This window comes from Mandrillus leucophaeus, unplaced genomic scaffold (assembly GCF_000951045.1).
Source record: "Mandrillus leucophaeus isolate KB7577 unplaced genomic scaffold, Mleu.le_1.0 Scaffold604, whole genome shotgun sequence".
Classification (NCBI taxonomy): Eukaryota; Metazoa; Chordata; class Mammalia; order Primates; family Cercopithecidae; genus Mandrillus; species Mandrillus leucophaeus.
In genome coordinates this window covers 888068-913177 of record NW_012106520.1, presented here as the reverse complement: position 1 = coordinate 913177, position 25110 = coordinate 888068, and the positions used below count along the sequence as shown (strand labels likewise).

Genomic DNA, 25110 nt, shown 5'->3' with positions numbered 1-25110 from the left:
ATTACACTGTGAATAACTCTATTTACTGTATATATTACTGTTAACAGTAAAAAAAAAAAAGCAGAAAGTACTCTGTTTTAGAAGAAGGAATATATCTCATCAGCTGGAACTTGCACATCTTGCCTATAGGTCCTTGGAAGCTTTAGGGATAGTTGTTTTCAGACAACTAAACTACCAACCTCTATATACATTGTTCTGTTTTAAATAAACATACGTATTGTGTATATATATATGTATATTTTTCTCCTCTAAAAATTTCATTTTAAATTACATTTAAACCTTTTAATGTACTCCTGCTATTTTAACAGACTAGATTAAATAACACAGCCCCATATCTAGAAATTCAGAGTCCCTAGGAGTCAGAATATATAAAACAAAGAGATATGTCAACTTGAAGAACTCTTCCGCACTTAGAAACCTGCCAACTACTGTTAAGTCAGCCCTTAAGGGCACACCAGTTGAAGATCTGGAGTAGTTGTAGTGCTTTCAAGAAAAAGGAAATTACTGAGCAGATAGTTCAGTTGAGCAAAAAGTCCTCACTCAGCCTGGGCTTGGTTTGATATTTTCGCTTGTACATTGTGCCTTTCACTTCGCCCTTCTACCTTTCTTTAAAGAGCAAAGTTCGACTTAATAAAATTTCCAGGGCTGTTAACACGTTTGTGGAGGTTTACCACCAATACTAAGACGTATGCTAATTTAGTTTTGTCACTTAATAGAGAATGAAACTCTTTGTCTCCATATAATAAATAATTTATCATTTCTTTAAGGAGCTCTTATTTGAAAATTATGTGTGTTTGAAGGAACATTATTTTCCTTGAAATGTTTTATATAGTTAATGAGTTTATTATTTATCGATATAAATGTTGCTAAATATTTCTTTTTTGTTTGTTTGTTTGTTTTGAGATAGAGCCTCGCTCTATTGCCCAGGCTGGAGTGCAGTGGCGCGATCTTGGCTCATTGCAACCTCTGCCTCCCAGGTTCAAACCATTCTCCTACCTCAGCCTCCCAAGTAGCTGGGATTACAGGTGCACGCCACCACACCCGGCTACTTTTTTTTTTCTGTTTTTGGTAGAGACAGGTTTTCATCATGTTGACCAGGCTGGTCTCAAACTCCTGACCTCATGATCTGCCCACCTAGGCCTCCCAAAGTGCTGGGATTACAGGCGTGAGCCACCCCGCCCAGTCTTTTTTTGTTTTTGTTTTTGTTTCCGCTTATTTATTTTTTGATATGGAGTCTTGCTCTCTTAACCAGGTGGGAGTGATGTGATCATGGTTTACTGCAGCTTCAGTCTCCTGGGCTCAAGTGGTCCTCCTGTGCCTCGGTCACTCTAGTAGCTGGGAAGTGCACCACCAAACCTGGCTGTTTTTTTGTTGTTGTTGTTTTTTAAAAGAGATAGGGTCTCACTTTGTTGCCCAGGCTGGCCTCAAGCAGTGCTCCCACGTTGGCCTCCCAAAGTATTGGGATTTATAAGCTTGAGCCACCATGCCTGGCCTAAATATGACTTACAGGAAATAAGGTATCAGGTCTGTTTGTAACAAACAATTAAGGAATATTAAATGTCCCAAATACAACTGTTGCCTTTAGATATATTTCTTTTTTTTTGAGATGGAGTCTGACTCTGTTGCCCAGGCTGGAGTGCAGTGGTGCGATCTTGGCTCACTGGAACCTCTGCCTCCCAGATTCAAGCGATTCTCCTGCCTCAGCCTCCTGAGTAGCTGGGACTACAGGCATGTGCCACCACACCCAGCTAATTTTTTGTAGTTTTAGTAGAGATGGAGTTTCACCATATTAGCCAGGATGGTCTCGATCTCCTGACCTTGTGATCCATCCACCCTGACCTCCCAAAGTGCTGGGATTACAGGCATTAGATATATTTCTAAAGCTGGTTATCAGAGTTAAATAGATTTGTTGTTTTTGGTGTTGATAATTTTGGAATATTCAAAAGTATTTGTTGTGAATTAGTCCTTTCTGAGTGTGCCAATTACTTTTTTTTTTGATAAAGTGTGTGGTGATAAAGATTTATACTATATGATTAGTCACTCACCTCATTTTTTCCTTTAGTCGATGATCAGCTGACCGTTAACATAGATGAAGGTGGATGGGCTTGTCTGGTGTGCAAAGAGAAGCTCATTATTTGGAAGATTGCTCTGTCACCTATTACTAAGGTAATGGCTCTTCAGAGAGCTGGAAGGAGATAGAGGAGAGGAATGCCAGTTGACTTTTAATTTTTACCGTAATTTTTTTACAGTTGGAGGATAGTTAATATGAAACTACTTAGGTGTTAAGGGTTTGCATTTTCATAGTGATGTGAAATAATGAGCATGCATACACATTTGTATATTGGGAAAAAAGTTTCCCCCTTTTAAAGATCTATGTTTACATTTAATAAAATTAGAGACATTGAAATTTTCAGTGAATATTGTGCTAATCCGTCTGCCTAATGAAGTATCAGACTAAATGCTACCTATATAAGCAAATGAACTTTAAGTTTGCATATTTCCGAGAAGATAGAACTATGTTTTGTTGAACCTACTGAATGATGCTTAATAAAATAAGAAAATATGATACCAATTGCTAGTTAAACTTTTCCCTTGTCCACTTCCAACAGTGGGTTATCATTTGCATGTCTAGTAACTTATCCTCAGCAACCTTTTTCTGTTCGTTACAGCTTAGATGCACTACTCTTTTCCACCACTCATTACTCACTTGGCCATGTTCCATTGGAACTCAGGGCTCCTGCTTACCTCAACTCTTCACTTCTGCTGAACTGTGTTGCTGCTGCCTAGAAAAGGGTATATGTGGTTAGGAGTAATAGGTGAGGGAGAAGTCCTGGGGGACATACTGAGTTAGCTGAGGGATCCTGATATTTGGCTGAGAGTCTAAGAAATATTTCCTGGGTAACTTGGTATAATTACTCTTTGTTTGTGCTAATTTTAAATGTCAAATAAACAAATCAATAGTAGATTGGGAAAGTTCCATAGGAAGCCTAAGCACTTCTCTTAACCTCATTTAGCCTTCTCTTAAGTGGACTTTTCTAGCCCAGGAAGAGGTTAGGATAGTCTTTCTTCAGAGTTTGGTCTAGCTTTAAGTTTTCATGATTCAATATCTCTTAAGATACTTTGTTTTAAAATTACTGAAAGCCTGATTAAAAGGAGATGTGAGAAGAAAGAATATTTGTAGAATGGTGTTTCCAGCAATGAGTCAGAATCTAAAGTATGTAGGGAAGGGAAATCAGATGCATCTTCAAAATACTGGATTTGATGTGAAAGATTTTCTGTTTGGGTTTGTTCTACAGTTATCTGTTTGCAAAGAACTTCAGCTGCCATCTAGTGATTTCCACTGGAGCGCTGACTTAGTGGCTCTTTCTTACTCTGCTCCCTCAGGTGAAGCACATTCTACTCAGGTAGGTGACTTAAAAGCTTATTGAAATAAACTTTTTACAGTGAGGACATCCAAAGTTGAAGGAATCATCCTATTTGATTTTGAGACATAACTATAAAGCTATAGAAATCAAGATATTGCGGTATTGGCAAAGAGAGCCACAGACATGGGGCAGTGTAACAGAATAGAGAATACAGTTACAAATCCACATAAAGGCGCCAGTTTGATCTTTGACGAAGGTGCGAAAGCAATTCAGAAAGGATGGTCTTTTATGATGATTTTTCTCTGTATCAATGCATAGTGTAGGAACATTTGTGATTTTAAAATTACAGATGACCAGTTTGTATTGTACTGAATTTTCCCTTAAACCTCATACCTTGTTATAAAGATTAATTTGAAATGGGTCATAGATCTAAATGTAAAACAGTAAAACTTTTAGAAGAAAACAGGAGAAAATCATTATGACCTGAGATTAGACAGAGTTCTTGGAAATCACCAAAAGCATGATCCATAAAAGAAAAGTTTGATAAAATTAGTATTAAAATTAAAGTAAAATAAAAATTTAAAGCATTGCTTTGCCAAAGACAAGAAAATGAGGAGACAAGCTACAGAGTGGAAGAAGACATTTGTAAATCATGTATCCAGTAAGCGACTTGTATCCAGAATATTTTTTAAAATTCTAAAAACTTGATAAGGAGACAATGCAGTTTGAAAATAAGGACTAGGACTTGAACGGACACTTTGTGAGGACATAAGGATGGCAAATAAGCACATAAAGAGATGTTCAGCATCATTAGCCATTAGAGAAATGCAAACCAAAACCCTAGTGAGTTCTTAGTTCTGATTTTTCTTGATCTAATAGTAGATTGTCCTGTGTTTTATATCAGTGTCATCAGACTCCTGGGTCTGGGGTTCTTCTTGTATTGTGATTGCTGATTGTTGTGATCTTGTTTTGAGGCTGTTGCTGTCATGGTTGCCACCAGAGAAGGATCCATTCGCTATTGGCCAAGCCTTGCTAGTGAAGATACCTACACAGAGACTTTTGTTGATTCGGGAGGTGATAAGACTTACAGTTTCCTAACAGCAGTGCAGGTATACCATGGATATTCCTTTATATTTATTGGAAAGCTGTGATTTGGCTTGGAAATGAGATTTTTATTTATTTTTTAAAATAGAGACCAGATCTCCTTATGTTGCCCAGGCAATTCTCAAACTCCTGGGCTCAAGCAATAACTCCTGCTTTGGCCTCCCAAAACACTGGGATTACAAGCATGAGCCACTGCACCCAGCCGTGGAAATGAGATTTGATGACTAAAAATGTGGAGTTTTGAAGAGACTGTAGAGACCAGGGAGGAATCAAAAAGAGACAAGGAAGAGAAGAATGTAAGGATCTATGATCTGAACAGTTAGACGAGGGAGGCTCTTCTCACAGGGCTCTAAAATACCAATTTCAGATAGTAGTTTGTGATATGCATTTCTTTTAGAAACATTTTATGAGAGTGGCTTGTTTTTAAGCCACCATCAGACACTATAAAGAATAGTTTGCATTATCTTCTTTGTAGGTTCACAAAGAAACAAAATCTGGCTGAGCATAGTGGCTCATGCCTGTAATCTCACCACTTTGGGTAGCTGAAGTGGAAGGATTGTTTGAGGCCAGGAGTTCAAGACTAGCCTGTGCCACATAGCGAAACTTTGTCTCTACAAAAAAATTTGAAAATTATCTGGATGTGGTGGTGTGTGCCTGTAGTCCCAGCTGCTCAGGAGACTGAGGCAAGAGGATCTCTTGAGCCCAGGAGATTGAGGCTGCAGTGAACTATGATCTCACCAATGCACTTCAGCCTGGGTGACAGAGCGAGACCCTGTCTCTGATAAAATAGCAGACAAAAAATATAAATAAAAATAAAATCTGATAACCTAATTTATTGAATCTGAAATATATGAGCTTGTAGTTTAAAAATCAGAATTTAAAAAACATGGACTTTTTTTCTGCTACAGAAGTTTTGTGTTTTTTTTTTTTTCTTTTTTCAAGACACAGTTTTACTCTGTCACCCAGACTGGAGTGCAACGGTGTGCAATCTCAGCTCACTGCAACCTCTGCCTCGTGGGTTCAAGCAATTCTTGTGCCTCAGCCTCCCAAGTGGCTGGGAACAACAGGTGCGTGCCGCCATACCCAGCTAATTTTTGTATTTTTAACAGAGACAGGGTTTCACCCTATTGGCCAGGATGGTCTCAATCTCCTGACCTCAAGTGATCCACCCACCTTGGGCTCCCAAAGTGCTGGGATAACAGGTGTGAGCCACCATGCCCGGCCAGTTTTTCTTTTTTCTTATGAGAGTTTTTCTATGTAGGATTAATGATATCAACTGAATGGATTCTGAAATGTATTACTTTAATAAAATAACAACATTCTATTTTGTATTCTTTTAGATTTATTTCAATTACAATGATTTTTCTCTGTATCAAAGAATTTTTTGTTAGCTTTCTTTATCTTAGCGTTAGATGCTAAACTGAACTAATCTCATATTTTTTCACAGGGAGGAAGTTTTATTTTGTCCTCGTCAGGAAGCCAACTAATTCGGTTGATACCTGAGAGCTCAGGAAAGATTCATCAGCATATCCTGCCTCAGGGGCAAGGCATGCTTTCAGGAATTGGTCGAAAGGTTTCCTCTCTTTTTGGAATTTTATCTCCTAGTAGTGATCTCACAGTAAGTTTATAAAATAACTATTTTACAAGCTTATTTCTTAGTTAAATCAATAAGTTGAAAGTATGCTCTGAAGTTAGTGTTGCCTCCATATGGACAATAGTGTATGCAAAATAGAACCTTTGATCTTTTTAGTGAACTATTTTTATTATGATGAAATGAGTTCATACTAACCTTCTCCCATAACTTGTAACACTAATATCTTTAAATCAGATTATATCACAAGTACATTTTTGGAACTAAAACTATTATGTAAAATTTAAAATGTGTTTCTTAAAGATTAATTTGACTTTTTAGATTTAACCGGAAGCGTGTCTCTACTGCCATGCCTCCAGCTGTCTGTGTGGATGACTGAAATCTAGATCTGTTGGTTGGATTTCTCTGCCCCATACTCTAGTATAGTGAAGGGAGGATGATGGGAACTAATATTTATGGACCATCTACTCACTGCTCGGTGCTCCGTAGTTGTTATATTCATATTGTGTAATCATTGTGACAACCTGTAAGATAGTGCACTTTCCCTTCAGTTTACAGATGAGGAAGCACCCTCAGCGGGAAGGTGTGTAACTGCTGAGCGGCAGAGCTGGGAATCATACCCAGGCCTGCTCTTTTTACTGTGCTGTTTCCCTCTTGTTTCAGATAATTATCATCACCTGCTTCCTTGAATGTTCTTTAAACCTAAACTTAACATGTTTAAAAACAAATTTATTGTATTCTTTCATCTCTCCTATTGACTACTCACCCCTATAAAACTCATTTCTCTTTTGATCTGTTTTTGTTAAGAGCACCATCACTTTTTCTCAGTGACCCAGGTATAAAACCTTGTTATTTTTTGTGTCTCGCTCTCCTTCTATAGCAAACTAGTTATTTACCAGGTGCTGTAGATTTAACTTCTGTCCAGTCTGGTTTCCATCCCCATCTTTCTGCTTTTGATGTTACGCCCTAACCTATATTCTTGATAAATTTCACCTAAGTTCCTGGTACCTGCTCAGTTTGCTTGCTGTTGACCTTTCTGCCCCATCACTGATGGGTTTTAACACAAAGCAATCATGTATATCCAGCTTTAAAAAGCCAAATACCTATACTTCATGATTAAGCATATACTGAAAAGGCAAAATAATACTCTTGTGTATGACTACATACATTCTGCCAAATGCATTCGAACACAATTCTGTGTTCAGAAGCTATTGCTAATATCTCCCTTGCTTGCTACACTTACAAATTCACATTCAACACTCTCTGCTGTATGTCCCTGATTTTTCATTATTTTTTATTTTTATTTATTTTTAAAAATAGAGACATGGTCTCACTATGTTGCCCAAGCTGGTCTCAAGCTCCTGAGCTCAAGTGAGCCTCCCTCCTTGATATCCCAAACTGTTGGAATTATAAGCATGAGCCACCACACCTGGCCTCATTTTTCAAAAAATCCTTATTTTTGCTTCTTTTTGACTTGTCATCTACATTCCGATGTTAGAGGATGACTTTTTATTCCTTCTTCCTCTAGAGTCCAACGTTGCCCTCCAACTCTATTTCAGGATCACTTCTGCTGTTGTTGTTGTTGAGATGGAGTCTCACTCTGTCAGCAGGCTGAAGTACAATGGTGCGATCTCGGCACCTCTGCAACCTCTGCCTCCCGGATTCAAGTGATTCTCCTGCCTCAGTCTCCCAAGTAGCTGGGACTATAGGCGTGTGCCACCACACCCGGCTACTTTTTTGTATTTTAGTGGAGATGAGGTTTCACCATGTTGCCCAGGGTGGTCTTGAACTCCTGAGCTCAGGCAATCCACCTGCCTCAGCCTCTCAAAGTACTAGGATTGCAGGGGTAAGACAGCACACCTGGCCCAGGATTACTCCTTTCTTTAAATCCCAAAGGAAGAATTCTGCTAGGATTACTAATCACATATGTGAAATTTGAGTTTTAAAACAATATTTCCTTAACATTAGAACTTAATCTATGAATTTGACTTCTTTTTCTTTTCTGAATAGCTTTCAAGTGTTCTTTGGGATAGTGAGAGATCAAGCTTTTATAGCTTGACAAGTTCAAACATCAGTAAATGGGAATTAGATGATTCTTCAGAAAAACATGCATACAGTTGGGATATAAATAGAGCCCTGAAGGAAAACATTACCGATGCTATTTGGGTAAGAAACAATAATATTCATCTCTGTAATTCACGCTCTGGTTGTATGATAATGCTGGTTCCGTTAATTATTTATTTCAACACATTTCAGTGTAATAAACAACATAATGTGTAGTTATCAGATTAAGTGGAAATGGGGTAGTCAATCTCTAGAAATATTGGAATGTACTGGTTTACTTGCTTAGCAATTTTTTTAAATGTATACATTATTCATTCACCAACTGAGTTATGGGTGAAGCACTTCACTAGGTGCTAGGGGTATAAAGGTGAAAATAAATCATTCCTACACTCAAGCTTACATTATTGATATTTTCATGTAGGGATCTGAAAGTAACTATGAAGCTATTAAAGAAGGAGTCAACATTCAATATTTGGACTTGAAACAAAACTGGTAAGCAATTAATTTGTCATAAAGAACATAGATAAGAGTTTGGAAAAAATAAGTTGATGTTTATTATAAAATGATGAGCAATCTCACTGCTCTTTTTTTGGAGACAGGGTCTCACTCTGTAACCCAGGCTGGAATACAGTGGCGCCATGATAGCTCACTGCAGCCATGACTTGCTGGGCTGAAGTAATCCTTCTGCCTCAGCCTCCCAGTAGCTTATACTGCAGGCGTGTGCCGTCGCACCTGTCTGATTTTTAAAATTTTTCGTAGAGATAGGGTCTCACCATGTCACCTAGGTTGGTCTTGAACTCCTGGGCTCAAGCAACCCTCCTGCCTCAGGATCCCGAAGTATTGAGATTACAGGTGTGAGCTGCTGTGCCCAGCCTGTTCTTTTAATGCTGATCTTCTCACGCTATCTATCAAGCTTTACTGAATGGTCTTGCTGTTGTTTATTGAGTGATGCTAGTTCATTTGGGAAATTGAGACATTTGTCAGCCTTAAATGGTATAATCTTACATTGGTATCTCATTCATTAGAGACAAAGCTTTTCTGCTCTTACAAGTAGAGCTTCTCTTCTTCACTGCCAAGAGATACCTGAGACCCTGTCATTGCCCACTGCTGTGGGTGCCCCATGGTGTGATCTTTCTCTTATTGGATGTATCAGGCACATGTTTCCCACCCTCTGTTGCTCAAGGAGCTTTCGGCCTACGTTTGTGGCTATGCTGAGTTAAGGATGGGATAAGGCTTTGTCTTGTTAGTACAAATTAGAACTTTATCATAGTTCATACTCAGAGTAAATTTCCTCATAGAAGCAGTGCTCTAAGTGGTGCATAGGATCCCGGGTTAGTCTGATAAAGCTAATTATCCCATATTACTATTTAACTTGAATGCTCAAGGTCACATGGAACTTAAAAACCATTTGTAACATTGCTCATAATGAATCGAAATATATAACTAGTAATCCTTCAGAAGACAACTTCTCAGAAGTTGAAGACTATTTTTTATGAGTTTTAGAGTAATTTTTACTGTTCTTGTTACACGTTTTGGGTTAGTAGAACGAATTCTACTTGTTCCTTGGAGAGAGATTGCAGTTGTACTGCTTTGTGTAATTTTTCTCTCTGTTGGGCTGTTTAGACTATTAGTAGGCTCCTTTTCAGTCTGGAAACCTTATAAAAGCTATCAAAGAGGTAAAAGTAATAGTACTGTTTAATTTCTGTAAGCATTTTAATTAAATACAGTTTACCTGTTTTTATTTGTCTTTACCAGACTTTTGGAAATGTAGGACTACTGCTAGGACAGCCCACTGTGGGCATATAATGCAGACATTTTTCTTTTTTATTTTTTTTTTTGAGACTGAATCTCACTCTGTCACCCAGGCTGGAGTGCAGTGGTGTGGTCTTAGCTTACTACAACCTCCGCCTCCTGGTTCAAGCAATTCTCCCACCTCAGCCTCCCAAGTAGCTGGGACTACAGGTGGGTGCCACCACTCCTGGTTAATTTTTGTATTTTTAGTAGAGACGGGTTTTCACTGTGTTGGCCAGGCTGGTCTCGAACTCCTGACCTTGTGATCTGCCCGCATTGGCCTCCCAAAGTGCTGGGATTACAGGTATGAGCCACCGCGCCTGGCCATGCAGACATTTTTCATGTAATTTTCTGAACTGGAGACATGGGGTTGAGAATGAGAAACATGCTTAGGAATTGCTATGCAGGGTCCACCCAGGGCTTCTCTCCCTCAGTGTCATGCTGACCAGCGGGGTCCCTGTGAGGTGCAGCCCTCATCCTCCTTGACCTTCCTCTCCACTTTTACTCAAAATGATCCGGTTAGTACTCTATTATGTCCTTGAGGCTTCGTGATCAGAACCGTACAGAGAATTTCTCATATGGGTCCGTTTTCTTTATTTTAAGAATAGTGTCTGTCTTCCTCATAGTCACTCACACCTACTGATCTGTTGTCCATTTGGGCAGAGCTACAATCTGAGCTTATAATTTCGGTGAGTAGCTGGGCTGGGTGCCTCAGCACTTTGGGAAACCAAGACAGGAGGATTGCTTGAAGCTAGTAGTTCAAGATCACCTGGTCAACAAAACGAGACCCTATCTCCATGCAAATAAAAATAAAAAATTAGCCAGGCATGATGGCGTGTACTGTAGTCCCAGCTATTCAGGAGGCTGAGGCGAGAGGATCACTTGAGCCCAGGAGATTGAGGCTGCAGTGAGCTGTGATCCCACCACTGCACTCTACCATGGGCAACAGAGAAAGACCTTTTTTCTGAGACAAATAAAACAAAAATAAATAAATAATTTTACTAGATGATTACTAATACAAAGTTTAGATATCTTCATTTTAGATATAAAGTTTGGAATTTTTTTAACCTTAACTTCATTACTTTGGATATACTTACATAAAAACTTAACTGGTCAAGCAGGAGGATCACTTGAGGCCAGGAATTCTAGGCCAGCCTGGCATTGTAGAGAGAGAGACACTGCCAACATGTTACAAGTTTGGGCCAATATTCTTTTTTTAAAAATTGATTAAAAAAATTTTTTTTATTTCAGTAGTTTTTGGGGTGGTTTTTGGTTACATGGGTAAGTTCTTTAGTGGTGATTTCTGAAATTTTAGTGCACCTGTCACCTGAGCAGTGTACACTGTACCCAGTATGTAGTCTTTTATCCCTCACCCTCCTTCCCACCCTTCCCCTTCAAGTCCCCAAAGTCCATTATCATTCTTATGTCTTTGTGTCCTTATAGCTTAAACTCCCACTTATAAGTGAGAACATATGATATTTGGTTTTCCATTCCTGAGTTACTTCACTTAGAATAATGTGGACCAATATTCTTGAATTCCTTTCAAGAGTCCAAGCAGAAGTGATAAAGTTTGGGGAGCTGGGGGAAGAGAACCGTGAAGAAGGAAAATGAGAGCTGTGCTAGGATTGCTTGCTTTGAAGTGTCATGTCATTTAGTTACTTGCTTGGTTTCTTGTTTTTAATTGTCAGTAGAGGGTGCTTTGCCACCCTTTTAATACTTCTGAGACTTGAATGAAAGTTGCTAGTAATAGGGCTGGGCGCAGTGGCTCACGCCTATAATCGCAGCACTTTGGGAGGCTGAGGTGGGTGGATCACCTGAGATTGGGAGTTTGAGACCAGCCTGACCAACATGGAGAAACCCCGTGTCTACTAAAAATACAAAAATTAGCCGGGCATGGTGGTGCATGCCTATAATCCCAGCTACTCGGGAGGCTGAGGCAGGAAAATTGCTTGAACCCGGGAGGCGGAGGTTGCAGTGAGCTGAGATGGCGCCACTGCACTCCAGCCTGGGCAACAAGAGCGAAACTCTGCAAAAAAAAAACAAAAAAAGTTGCTAGTAATAGTATTAGATGTTTTAGAAGAGCTAAAATAGGAACCATTTAATTTATTGGGGGCAGCAAGTTTGCTAGACTTAAGGGACAAATAAGCTTTAAGATGCAAAATGGTTTGTTTTTACATATACAGCAGTTTGAAATTTCCATAACCGATTGTTAAAAATCATTTACATATATATGTATATTTTTAAACATTAGAGACAGGGTTGCCCTGTTTGGTCTTGAACTACTGGGTTCAAGCGATCCTCCTGCTTCAGCCTCTCCCAGAGTGTTTGAATTAAACACATAAGCCACTGTGACTGGCCTAAAATTATTATTATTTTTTTTTTAGTTAGAGTCTCACACTGTTGCCCAGGCTGGAGTGCAGTGGTATGATCTTGGCTCACTGTAACCTCTGCATCCCAGGTTCAAGTGATTCTCATGCCTCAGCCTCCCGAGTAGCTTAGATTACAGGCACATGCCAGCATGCTGGGTGTTTTGTATTTTAGTTGAGATGGGATTTTGCCATGTTGGCCAGGGTGGTCTCGAACTCCTGGCCTCAAGTGATATGCCCACCTCGGCCTCCCAAAGTGCTGGAGTTACAGGTGTGAACCACCACACCTGGCCTTTTAAATTTACTTTAGAGATACATGGTCTCACAGTGTTGCCCAGGCTAGTCTTGAACTCTTGGGCTCAAATGATCCTCCTATCTCAGCCTCCCAAAGTGTTGGGATTACAGGTGTGAGCCATCGCGCCTGGTGGTAAATTTTTTTTTTTTTTTTTAATGTTTTTCCTCTGGACAAAAGCGAGTAACCTTTAAATAACTGAGTACATCAGGGATTGGCAAACCTTTTCTGTAAAGGGCCAAAAGTAACTGTTTTAGGCTTTGGTGGCCATATAGTCTTTACTGCAGGTACTCTATTTCACCAATAGTATCATGAAACATCCCTAGAAAATGCATAAATGAATGTGTATGGTTGCCTTCCAACAAAACTTCATTTATAAAAACTGGTTTGAGATCAGTTTCACTGGAGGGCTGTACTTTGCTAATCTCTGGATCAGATAGTTGTTTTGATCTTTTTTTTAAAGTCCGGTTTATTGAGCTATAATTTATATAGAGTAAAAAATTTACCCTCTTTAGTGTATAATTCTACAAATTTTTTTTCTTCTTTTTTTTTTTAAGATGGAGTGTTACTCTATCACCTAGACTGGAGTGCAGTGGTGCGATCTCAGCTCACTGCAACCTCCGCCTCCCGGGTTCAAGCAGTTCTCCTGCCTCAGCCTCCGAAATAGCTGGGACGACAGGCGTGTGCCACCATGCCTGGCTAATTTTTGTAGAGACGGCTTTGCCACATTGGCCAGGCTGGTCTTAAACTCCTGATCTCAGGTTATCTGCCCACTTTGGCCTCCCAAAGTGCTGGGATTATAGACGTGAGCCACTGCACCCGGCCCTAATTCTACAAATTTTGACAGATACATAGTTTAGTCATTTAATCACAACAATCAATACAGAACAGTTGTATAACCCCCCAGATTCCCTTGTGCCATTCTGTAATCGACCCCTCCATCCACCCTTAGCCCCTGGAGACCACTGATGTGGTTTCTGTCTCTATAGTTTTGCCTTTTGCTTAATGCCACAGAAATGGAACATACAGTGTAAAGCCTTTTGAGTCTGGCTTCTGTCACTTAGCATAATACATTTCAAATTCATTTGGTTTTTTTTTTTTTTTTTTACTACTGAATAGTATTCTTTTGTATGGAGATACCACCGTTTGTTTGGCTGTTCAGCAGTTGGAAGACATTGGGTTGTTTTCAGTGTTAGGCAATTATGAATAAAGCCACTACAGTCATTGGTACGCAGGTTTTCGTGTGAACATAGTTATTGGTTTTTTGTTTTTGTTTTTTAATTTTCTCTTGTATAGGTATCCACGAATGGGATTGCTAGGTTATTGGAAGCATGTTTAATTTTATAGGAAACTCCTAAGTTGTTTTTTAGGGAGGCTTTACATCTTTATTTTTTATTGATTAGTGATGGGCTGGTGATTTTGGCAGCAGCATGGCACTCAGCAGACAATCCGTGTCTCATCTATTACTCTCTGATAACAATAGAAGATAATGGTTGCCAAATGTCAGATGCAGTTACTGTAGAAGTCACTCAATATAATCCACCTTTTCAGGTAAGATTTATGTTGGTTAAATTACAAAGCAATAATATGTTGAATAGTTTTCTAACTATTTCAGGGTCTTATTTATTTATTTACAGAGTTTTGCTCTGTCACCCAGGCTGGAGTGCAGTGCCTTGATCTCTGCTCACTGCAACCTCTGCCTCCCCTTCCAGGTTCAAGCGGTTCTCCTGCCTCAGCCTCCCGAGTAGCTGGGACTGTAGGCGTGTGCCACTACGCCCAGCTAATTTTTATAGTTTTAGTAGAGACAAGGTTTCACCATGTTGGCCAGACTGGTCTCGAACTCCTGATCTCAAGTGATTCCCCCAACTTGGCCTCCCAAAGTGTTGGGATTACAGGCGTGAGCCACGATGCACGGCCCATTTCAGGGTCAAATTTCTTGACAGATTTCATCTGCAGGGCTTGGCAATATTTTAAAATAGCTTGTTTCTAGACATTGTTGCATTTTCTTTGCCATCTCAGGCTTGTTCTTTTGCTTAGTTTTGGCTAAAGGAAAATTAGAATGGAAACAACTAGCAGAAAGCAGTTTGTTTATTCTGCTCTAGGTCTTTGGAGGGATTGTCATCTCTGTATTTAAGTAGAAAGAAGGTATTGATTAATTTCAGGGTGAAAGTAAGGAAGAAACCACGCTGGGCATGATGAGTACGTACCTGTAGTCCCAGGTACTCAAAAGACTGAGGCAGGAAGATCACTTGAGCCCAGGGGTTTGAGGCTGTTGTGTGCCATGTTCACACCTGTGAATAACCACTGCATTCCAGCTTAGGCAATATAGTGAGACCCCATCCTAAAAAAAGAAGAAAAAGAAAAGAAGAAAGCTGGTAGGATTTAGGGTTTGGTTTAGAGCTTTGCATATTATAGAAAAATCCCCCTTTTTACCCAAAGCAAGATTATGTTTGTATTCAGCAGTGTTACATAGTCATCAAAGTTCTTTTAAACAACTGAAAGACAGCCTTTCTAATTTTAAATTCATTAATAGCAATTAAACATGTTTAATAACAGATATTCATGAAGAAAAAGCTGAACATCTATAAATTTATTTTATTTACTCTTACATGGTATCTGATTCTGTTAAATCCTTGTTTGTTTATTTTTGAAGAGGGAAAGTCTTGCTGTGTTGCTTGGACTGGAGTGCAGTGATATTCACAGGTCCGTCAATAGTGCATGGTAGCCTCCAACTCCTGGGCTTAAGCAGTCCTCTCAGGTAGCTGGGATTACAGGTGTGCACCACCGTTCCTGGCTTAAATCCTCACTTTTTTTTTTTTTTTTTTTTAATCCTTACTCTTAACATGACTTGTTTAATTGAATCCTGTAAGAAAATCTTTTGATTTGTTCTTTTATGTCAAACAGAAATAAACTTTATCGTGTGTTCTGATTATGCAGTGTGGAAAACATGCTCAATGTTAGAAAAAAATTCAGCCAGGGCAGAAGACTATAAAGAGAATTTGAGGATTAAAAAACAATTCTAGGACCTCGCATTTAATGTTTCTATAAAATTACTTCTTTAATAACAGCTTATTTTTAGCATATTCTAATTTTATTTAATGAGATTTATTTGTATTTCTGCCTCTGATTTTATATGTAAACAAATCAACTAAGTTTTCTTGTCATTAATATCTTGCCAGTAAGGTAAGAACCAAAATGTTTGTTTATCAGGGATCATTTATAAAAAATTGCCGGTTCTTAATACAATGAATTAGTGCTTTCATTTTCTCCCTTGAATTTGTCATAGGCTTCTAGTTATAGTCATCATCATGGAAATGTTTTCAAAATTTGTTAATTTTGGACATTAACAAATTAGGCCAGGTGTGGTGTCTCATGCCTGTAATCCCATCACTTTGGGAGGCTGAGGTGGGTGGATCACCTGAGGTCAGGGGTTCGAGACCAGCCTGGCCAACATGGTGAAACCCTGTCTCTACTAAAAATACAAAAAAATTAGCTGGGTGTGGTGGCATGCGCCTGTAATCGCAGCTACTCAGGAGGCTGAGGCAGGAGAATCGCTTGAACCTGGGAGGCGGAGGTTGCAGTGAGCCAAGATTGCACCACTGCACTCCAGCCTGGGCAACAGAGTGGGACTCTGTCTCAAATAAATAAATAAATAAATTTTTAAAAAATAAGCAAGTTAACAAAATATATGTCTAATTGATGTTTATAAACTTTGTAACGTTTTGCTAATCATCTCATGGGTAGATTTTTAGAAAGAAAATAGGTGGATTATTTTATCATTTTTATGAAATGTACAAAAATGAATTTAAAAAATCATACAAACAAATATTTTTGTTTTACTTTTTGTTAAATGTAATCTTAAATTTAACTTTCAGTCTGAAGACCTGATTTTGTGTCGGTTGACGGTCCCAAACTTTTCAAACCAGACTGCCTATCTGTATAACGAAAGTGCTGTCTATGTGTGCTCCACAGGAACTGGGAAATTTTCTCTTCCCCAGGAGAAAATTGTCTTTAATGCACAAGGTATGGTAGCAGTTTTAGAAAGCATGATTGGTGAGCTCATTAGTCATTCTGAGTGCTTTTTTTCTCTTTCCCTGAGTGTCACTTCAAGCATGCTGCCCTCAAATGTTACTCTGAGACATTTCATACCACAACTACAGCAGCTGAAGTGACAACCCTACTAAGAAACCAAAAGGGTACTAGAATTTCCAAACTATTATATTTACAGGCAAAAATAGTAACATTTGTTCCAGGAGAAGATGCCAAGAAGCAAAGAACTAATGCCAAGAGAAGTAATTGCTCATTCCTAGTTAGTAAAAGTGACTTATTCTGAGTTGATGCTCTTTAACTTTTCCACACCCCTGGATAAGAGCCTCAGGTGCTGGACTCGTGCAGGGGGGCCAGTCAGGATTGAAGAGAAACCAAGCAGATACTTAGCTGAAGGGGTTGAGCAGAGGACAGAGTCCAGGTAGGCAACAGCATGGAACCCAGGTTTAACAGCATGGAACCCAGGTTTTCTAGTCCCAGCACAAGAACCTTGATGGAGGGTGGGTAGGCTGTTACTAAGGCGCAAGGTAGGCTTAGACTTTTTTATTTTTTTTTCAGTCCCTGTTGACTGATGTGGTAAGTTAAAGTCAGAATTAAGCAAGAGAACTCCACAGGATTGAAAAAGCTCTTCTGAGTTTTGCAGAATGAATAATTTTTTTTTTTTTGGCTTACTAGATTGCTCTCTGGCAAGGCTAGTTTTTATTGTCTTTAAAGCTGAAAGACACAGAGCCTGCTTCTTCAAATAGCAGCCGGTTCTTAACATTTGATTCTGGGATTTAAAGGATGAGTTTGAAGTAGGAATAATACTGTAAAGGAAAAAATGTGCTTAATATATCATCAAGATGATTTTCTGCCCAGGGTGGTAGGTTTTACAAAGCATTTTGTTGTTCTTGTTAAATGTATTTGACTCTATGTTTTTCTTTCTTTTAGGAGATAGTGTTTTAGGTGCTGGTGCCTGTGGTGGTGTTCCTATCATTTTTTCTAGAAACAGTGGACTAGTGTCTATTACTTCACGGGAAAATGTGTCCATATTGGCAGAAGACCTGGAAGAGTCCTTAACATCTTCATTTGCTGGACCAAACAATGAGGTAATGTGATTCTATAAGATTTTGAAGTTTTTATGTTATTTATTTTTTAGAGATAGGGTCTCACGCTGTCACCCAGGCTAGAGTGCAGTGGCACAATCATAGTTCACTGCAGCCTCTAACTCCTGACCTCAAGCAATCGTTCTGCCTCAGACTTCCCAGTAGGTGCCTGGTTTGGTTTGGTTTGGTCTGGTTTTTGAGACAGAGTCTCACTCTGTTGCCCAGGCTAGAGTGCAGTGGCATAATCATAGCTTACTGCAGCCTCACCTCAACCTCCCGGGATCAAGCAGTCCTCCCCTCTTAGCCTCCCAAATAGCTGGAACTACAGACATGCACCGTCTCACCTAATTTTTTATTTTTTGTAGAGACAGGATCTCCCTATGCTGCCTAACCTGGTCTCAAACTCCTGGGCTCAAGCATCCTCCTGCCTCAGCCTCCCAAAGTGCTGGGATTACTGGCATGGAGCCACCATGCCCAGCCTAATTTTTATTTTTATCAGATTATTTTATACAAATGGTCTCAACACTGAGACAGTTTCAAAGACTTAACAATGCAGACATTAGTTCTTGTCTTCCTCATCCCCTCTGTCCTCTTTGCCTGAAGCAACTACGTTTAAGCCTTTTAGTGATTTATTCTGGTATTTTTCTCCATATATCTAAGTAATGTACATATATTCCTGTCTCCTGATTCATCTGTTGATTTTCTACTATAGAAAATGAGGTTTTGGGTTACCTTATACTCCTTCCTCTGCCTTTATCATTCTAACATAAGTTTTTTCCATTGTAATGACAATGTGAATATTGTTTATGGTTTGCTGAGCCAAATACTGATTACATTTCCTTTATTATACAACTTTGTGTGACTCTTGGAGTGTATCATGACCTCATTTTATATTTTCTCACTTTCCTTTCATATGTGACTTAATGTTTTTACACACTCCGGGAGTTCTGTAGAGTGCCCCTCAGTGTGGTTTTTCCCAAAGTCAAGTCTCCACAAACCTTCCATCTGCACAGCTGTCATCCCGGAACTTCTCTCTTCCACGGTCCTCAAATCCTCGGGAGCTGTCCCTGCACCATGCATAGGTGGCCTCATTTCCTGTCGGTGCTGCCATTTCCTGTTCCTTCTGCTTTCTGTCTTCCTTTGTTGTAGTTAGAATCACAGATATTTCCATGGAACTTGTATTTCTGTTTCTTTTTATTCTGGGATGATTTTTTTGAGAGGAATAGCCAGGTAAAAATTACCAATTTTTTTTCCTGTTGTCTTGAAACCTGAAATATCCCATCCATGAGGTTTTTATCATTCTTTTACAGAAGACTAAAAATAATTAATACTGTTTGGGGTAATTTCCATTTGAATAGTGTGTGAAATATATAGACTACCTCTATAATTCAAAATTAAAATGATTGAGTCTAGTTTTAAAGGAAAGTAACAATTCTTTACTTTTTTTTTTTTCACAAAAAGGATTAATACTTTGGTTATTTTGTAATTGTATGGTTATTGTAATACTGTTACACATTCTGAAGCAATTTTAGTGTTCCATTTCTTTAAAATTTTTCTAAATCCTTGTTTAAATTTGTAATCAACCATTATGCTTAGGTAGTATACACGGTGGTGAGTCGTGTAAGAGCAAACCTATAAAAAGATTCTGTTAATTGTGATGAAATCTCCAAATTGTTTTACTTACAGCATAATCTCCGAATTACCTGTACCTTTTTTGTATGACTGGTTGATCATTTGGTGCTATTTATAGTGTTTCAATAAGTATACGAATGACTGGTATAGACCAAGCTTGTTCAACCCACGACCCATGGGCTGCATGTGGACCAGGATGGCTTTGAATGCAGCCCAGCACAAATTCGTAAACTTTCTTGAAACATGAATTTTTTTTTAAAACTCATCAGCTATCATTAATGTTAGTGTATTTTATGTGTGGGCCAAGACAGTTCTTCCAGTGTGGCCCAGGGAAGCCGAAAGATTGCATACCCCTGGTACAGACAATATGGCAAACCACTTGTGTATATGCAGAGTTGCTGTCATAGGATGGGTACAGTTTTTAGTCCAATAATTAAGAATATTCAGATGCCTTTACCTCTAAACTATACTTTGTTATTTTGCAGAGTATGATTTTTGAGACCACTACAAAGAATGAAACTATAGCCCAGGAAGATAAAATCAAGTTGCTGAAAGCTGCCTTTCTGCAATACTGCAGGTATAACATGTTTTTTAAGTTACGGATTATTTTATGTGTGAGGATATGTTTTACTGACATGTGCTACTTATTTATTGACTGGTGGGAGCAAGTTGGAGGAATGATGCTATCAAGAGGAGAATTTTTTTTGAGCTTTAGCACTTTAATAGACTGTTCTTCTGAAGTTAGTAGCCATGGGAGGTTTCCAGCTAGCTAGGCTAGGGAAAAAAACACGGGATCTAACATACTCTCTCCACTTCATGCAAAACAACATACCATTAAAAATGGTGATCATGAAGACATCTTGCAAGCATCTTTTATGAATAATGTTAAGGTGCAAATAAGTTGCTTACAAAGTTTTCTTTTTTTTTTCTTTTTTTTTTTTGAGACACAATCTCACTCTGTCACCCAGGCTAGAGTGCAGTGGCGTGATCTCAGCTCACTGCAACCTCTGCCTCCTGGATTCAAGCGATTCTCCTGCCTCAGTCTCCCAAGTATGCGGGACTGCATGCGTGTGCCGCTATGCCTGGCTACTTTTTTTATTTTTAGTAGAGACGGGGTTTCACCATGTTGGCCAGGCTGGTCTCAAACTCCTGACTTTAGGCTGACTCCTAAAGTGCGTGAGCCACCACTTCCAGCCGCATACAAAGTTTTATTGGTAATATGAAAGAATTATGGCCTGGTGTAGTGGCTCACACCTGTAATTCCAGCACTTTGGGAGGCTGAGGCAGAAGGATCTCTTGAGCATGGGAGTTCAAGACCAGTCTGGACAACATAGAAAGACCTCATCTCTACGAAGAAAAAGTTTAAAAATAATTAGTGGGGATGGTGATGCATGCCTCTAGTCCCAGCTACTCAGAGAGGCTGAGTTGGGAGGATCATATGAACCCAGGAGGCCAAGTCTACTGTGAGCCATAATCACACTGCTGTACTCTAGCCTGAGTGACAGATCAAGACCCTGTCTCAAAAAAAGCAAAAGAATTAGACCTGGCCTATTAGTTGAGTTTTGCTTTATGCAAAATCACCACAAACCTTAGTGACTCATTTAACATAGCTGATGATTCTGCAGTTTGACTCTTGGGGCTGGGCTTGGGGGGTAGTTTTACTGTTCTGAGTAGACTCACTCATTTTGGTCTGCTACTGGGCTGGCTGCTCTTTACCGTACTCACATTTTTGGGCCATTGGCTGGCCAGCTCGCTCTCTACTTTCTGTGACATCTCCTCAACTAGCAGGCTGCCCTGGGCTTATTCACGTATCACAGGGTTCTAGAGTGGCAAGAGAGCAAGTGTCACTGCACAAGCACTCTAAGTCTTTGCTTAGATGGCGTTTGCTAGTGTCCTGTTGGCCAGAGCAAGTCCAGTTGTAGTGAAAGCGTGCCTAAGCAGATGCGTGTATGGGGTGGGGAGTGATTGTCCTCACTTGGTCACACTTGCTGCTCTAATTCTCTTCTGGGTTTAAGGCGAATGCAGATTTCAGTTTATCTTAGACATGTATTCTGCTTATGTATTCTGGTACTTTCCTTAAAAGGTATGGCAAATTCACATTTGAATAAATACTCAGGAAAATGGTGATCCAGCCCCCATGCGCTGCCTGTTGTTAGCTGTGGGAAACTTTGGACAGATTGCTGAACATTTCTGCCATTCTGTTTGTATTTCTTCCTTTTTGAAGTGTTGAGTGGGGAGCGAGTTAGAATGGCTAAAGATCATTAGTTTATCGTCAGATCTTTGTTTTGAAGGAATATGCTGAGTTTACTACCTTCATTTCCCCCAGTTCTCAGCCCATGATTCCATAATCCCACTCATACTGGTATCTGAGGCATAAAGGCTCACTCACAGAGACAACAGATTCCGAAGTGCTTTTACAGTTCTAACATTCTGTGTCTCATGATCTACTGAGCTTAGTTTGTCGCCAGAAGGGGGCATCATTAGGCAAGTTTTTTGTTTCCGTTTAAAATTGTGTTCTTTTAATCTTATTCTTTTACATGGTTCAGTCTTCAAAAATCTTGGTTGAAATGATGAGTTTTTATCTTTCACAAGTTTATCCTGTAATGAAAATTCTGTCAGATTTGTGGCATCTCAAAATGTAAATGATAATGCAGCAAGTGACTAGTCGTTAGATTTGTTTCCTGTGGCTGCCGTAACAAATCACCACAAACCAGGAGCTTCAAACAACAGAAGTGTCTTCTCTCACAGTTCTGGAGGCCAAAAGTCTGAGAGCGAGGCATGAACAGAGCCCTCTCTCTGAAGGCTTTGGGAAAGGATCTGTCCTCACCTCTCAGCTCCTGGTGGTTGCTGGCAATCCTTGGCTTGTAGATGTGTCACTCCAGTTTCTGCCTCCATTGTCACGTAGCTGTCCTTACATTCACGTGGCCTTCTTTTTTTTTTGAGACAGTTTCACTCTGTCACCCAGACTGTAGTGCAGTGGTGCGATCTCGGCTCACTGCAACCTCCGCCTCCCTGGTTCAAGAAATTCTGCCTCAGCCTCCCAAGCAGCAGGTGCGCACTGCCATGCCTGGCTAATTTTTTGTATTTTTAGTAGAGATGAGGTTTCACCACATTGGCCAGACTGGTCTCAAACTCCTGGACTCGAGATCCGCCCGCCTCAGCCTCCTGGAGTGCTGGGATTACAGGCATGAGCCACCATGCCCGGCCCACATGGCCTTCTTAGAAGGACAACAGTCATTGGATTTAGACTCATCGTAATTTAACACATTGTATCTGCAAAAACCTTATTTCTAAATAAAGTTGCATTTTGAGGCACTGGGTAGATATGAATTTGTGGGAGACACTGTTCAACCTGGTGTAGTCATCTTAAGATGTTTTACAGGGGAAAATTAGTTAGGCACAAGAAGGGACCCCTAATCTAAGTCTTGAGCAAGCAGTAGCCTCAAGAACAGTGTCATGGGCCCTGTAGCACAGCTGTGCTGAACTCATCCTGCCCAGCATGGGTGAAGTACTGTGGACTTAACAAGGGATGATTCCTGGGGGAGTGTCAGCTAGCTCTCTTAAAGATGTAGACTCCTTACAAACAGAATTGTGGTGCCTTTAAAGCAGAATTTCTCAACCCCATTAACATTGACATTTGAGGCCAGACTTGGTGGTTCACACCTGTAATCCCAGTACTTTGGGAGGCCAAGGCAGGCAGATCATTTGAGGTCAGGACTTCGAGACCAGTCTGACCAATGTGGTGAAACCTTGTCTCTACTAACAACAACAACAAAAAAAATTAGCTGGGTGTGGTGGCACATGCCTGTAATCTCAGCTACTCGGGAGGCTGAGGCAGGAGAATCACTTAAACCCAAGAGGCGGAGGTTGCAGTGAGCCCAGATCCTGCCACTGCACTCCAGCGGTGCAATGTAGGCTGTTTAGCAGCATCACCAGCCGTTTCCTTGATGTCATTAGCACCCTTTCCCCCAACTTGTGATGACCAAAGTTATCGTCAGACATTGCCAGATGGTCCCTGGGGTCACAATTGGTGGATAACACTTTTAAGTGTTATTATCTGTTTAATTTTTTGCTAAGATAGTATTACTGTTTTTATAGCATTATTTCTTTGAAATTAATTTTTATGTTATTTTGGTTTTCATTTTATTTAGCCCAAAAAATACAAAATCTTTTGTTCATGAGAGTTTTGGGGAACTTTTTCTGTAATTTTTTATTAAATCTTGCCATAGTCACCTTTGTATTTCCATAATCTGTAGCATGACTGGGTCTCTAGTTTTACCCTGGCCTTTCATGTTTTCAAGAGTTTTTCTGCGTTTCTCCAGTCAGCTGTGTCTCCTGTTCTACCAAGGGACCATGACAGCCCTTTTCCAATCTCCTCCCACTTCCCATTTCTCTCCCACTTCCCTCAGACTTAGCAGAGGACTTAACTTCATACTTCACAGAAATCACAGAAGCCCTTGATAAGAGCTCCCCGTACCTCCTAGCTTACTAGCTATGAATGTATCTGGATCCCAAATCCTCTTCCTCTTTCCCTCCCAATAAAGTAGGAAGGTGTGCTCTTCTTCCTATCAGAGACTGCTCTTTGTTTTGAAGGCCACTCTCTCCTGCTTCACTTAAGACTACATCCTTTCAGTTCTCCCTTTCCTCTGTCTTTTGACCTTTCTCGTGCTGGCTCCTTCTCATCAGCAATTAATCATATGTAGTCTGCCGTTTGTAAAAAGAACAGTCTTTGACTTTGCATCCTTTGAGCTACCACGTTATCTGTTTGTTCCCGTTAATGGCTAAACCACCTGAAAGGTTGTCTACATTCGCTGTTGTCGACCACATTCCCCCTCTCTCTACTGCCTTGGTGATCTTTTCTCCTCCATGGCTTCATTTGCTGAAGAAACAGATGTACCATGAGCTGGGCCATTATATGAAAAGTCCAGCAGCAGTATATATTTCACAGGCACCTGCATTGCAACGTATCCAAAACTGAGCTTATCTTCTCCAAAGCTTATTCTTCCATCCCTACCTCCTGCTCCAGTGACAGGCACTACTATCTCTTCAGTTCAAAGCAACAACAGAGGAGTCATCCTTATATAGACATTCCCCCTTACCCACAGGGGGATATGTCTTAAGACCCCCAGTGGAAACCTGAAACTGCATATAGTACTGAATCATATATATATACACTATGTTTTTCCTATACATACCTATAATGCTTAATAGGCACCCTAAGAGATTAAGAACAATAGTAATAAAACAACGATAACAATATACAATTGACCTTTGAACAACACGGCTTTGAACTGTGTGGGTCTACATAATATGCAGGCTGTTTTCAATCAAATGCAGATAAAAAATTCACAGCATGTTTTCAACCAAAAGCAGATCAGAAATTCACTTACCTATACAGAGGGCCACCTTTTTGTACACTGGAGCTCCACACAGCCAGCTGCAGGACTTGAATATGGGTGGATTTTGGTGTATGTTGGGGGTCCTGTAACCATTCCCCTACGTATACTGAGAGATGACCGTACTGTAATAAAAATATGTGAATGTGGTCGGTCTCTCCTTCTCTCTTTCTGTCTCTGTCATCTGTTTTCAGACTGCAGTTGACTTCAGGTAACTGTGACTGTGGGAAGTGAAACCGTGGATAAAAGAGGGCTACTGTACCTCCGATCCAGCAGTAACCTTCTAACTGGATTTTTCTCTTTCATATGTTTTCCTTTCTGCAGTAACCTCCTAACTGGATTTTTCTCTTGTCTGATCCGACATCCGATCCCGTCTC

The 25110-nt window shown here is 39.9% G+C and overlaps 1 protein-coding gene across 1 annotated transcript in view; it reads left to right on the top strand.

Moving 5' to 3' along the window:
• NUP133 (nucleoporin 133kDa) overlaps window positions 1-25110 on the top strand; it is a 67970-nt gene that overhangs the window by 4416 nt on the left and 38444 nt on the right. Inside the window, exons 3-12 of the mRNA XM_011999849.1 lie at window positions 2063-2166; window positions 3297-3404; window positions 4340-4474; window positions 5917-6087; window positions 8071-8226; window positions 8546-8616; window positions 13977-14124; window positions 16449-16596; window positions 17551-17708; window positions 19823-19914. Coding sequence (XP_011855239.1) covers window positions 2063-2166; window positions 3297-3404; window positions 4340-4474; window positions 5917-6087; window positions 8071-8226; window positions 8546-8616; window positions 13977-14124; window positions 16449-16596; window positions 17551-17708; window positions 19823-19914 — 1291 coding nt within the window. The remainder of the gene's footprint in view (window positions 1-2062; window positions 2167-3296; window positions 3405-4339; window positions 4475-5916; window positions 6088-8070; window positions 8227-8545; window positions 8617-13976; window positions 14125-16448; window positions 16597-17550; window positions 17709-19822; window positions 19915-25110) is intronic.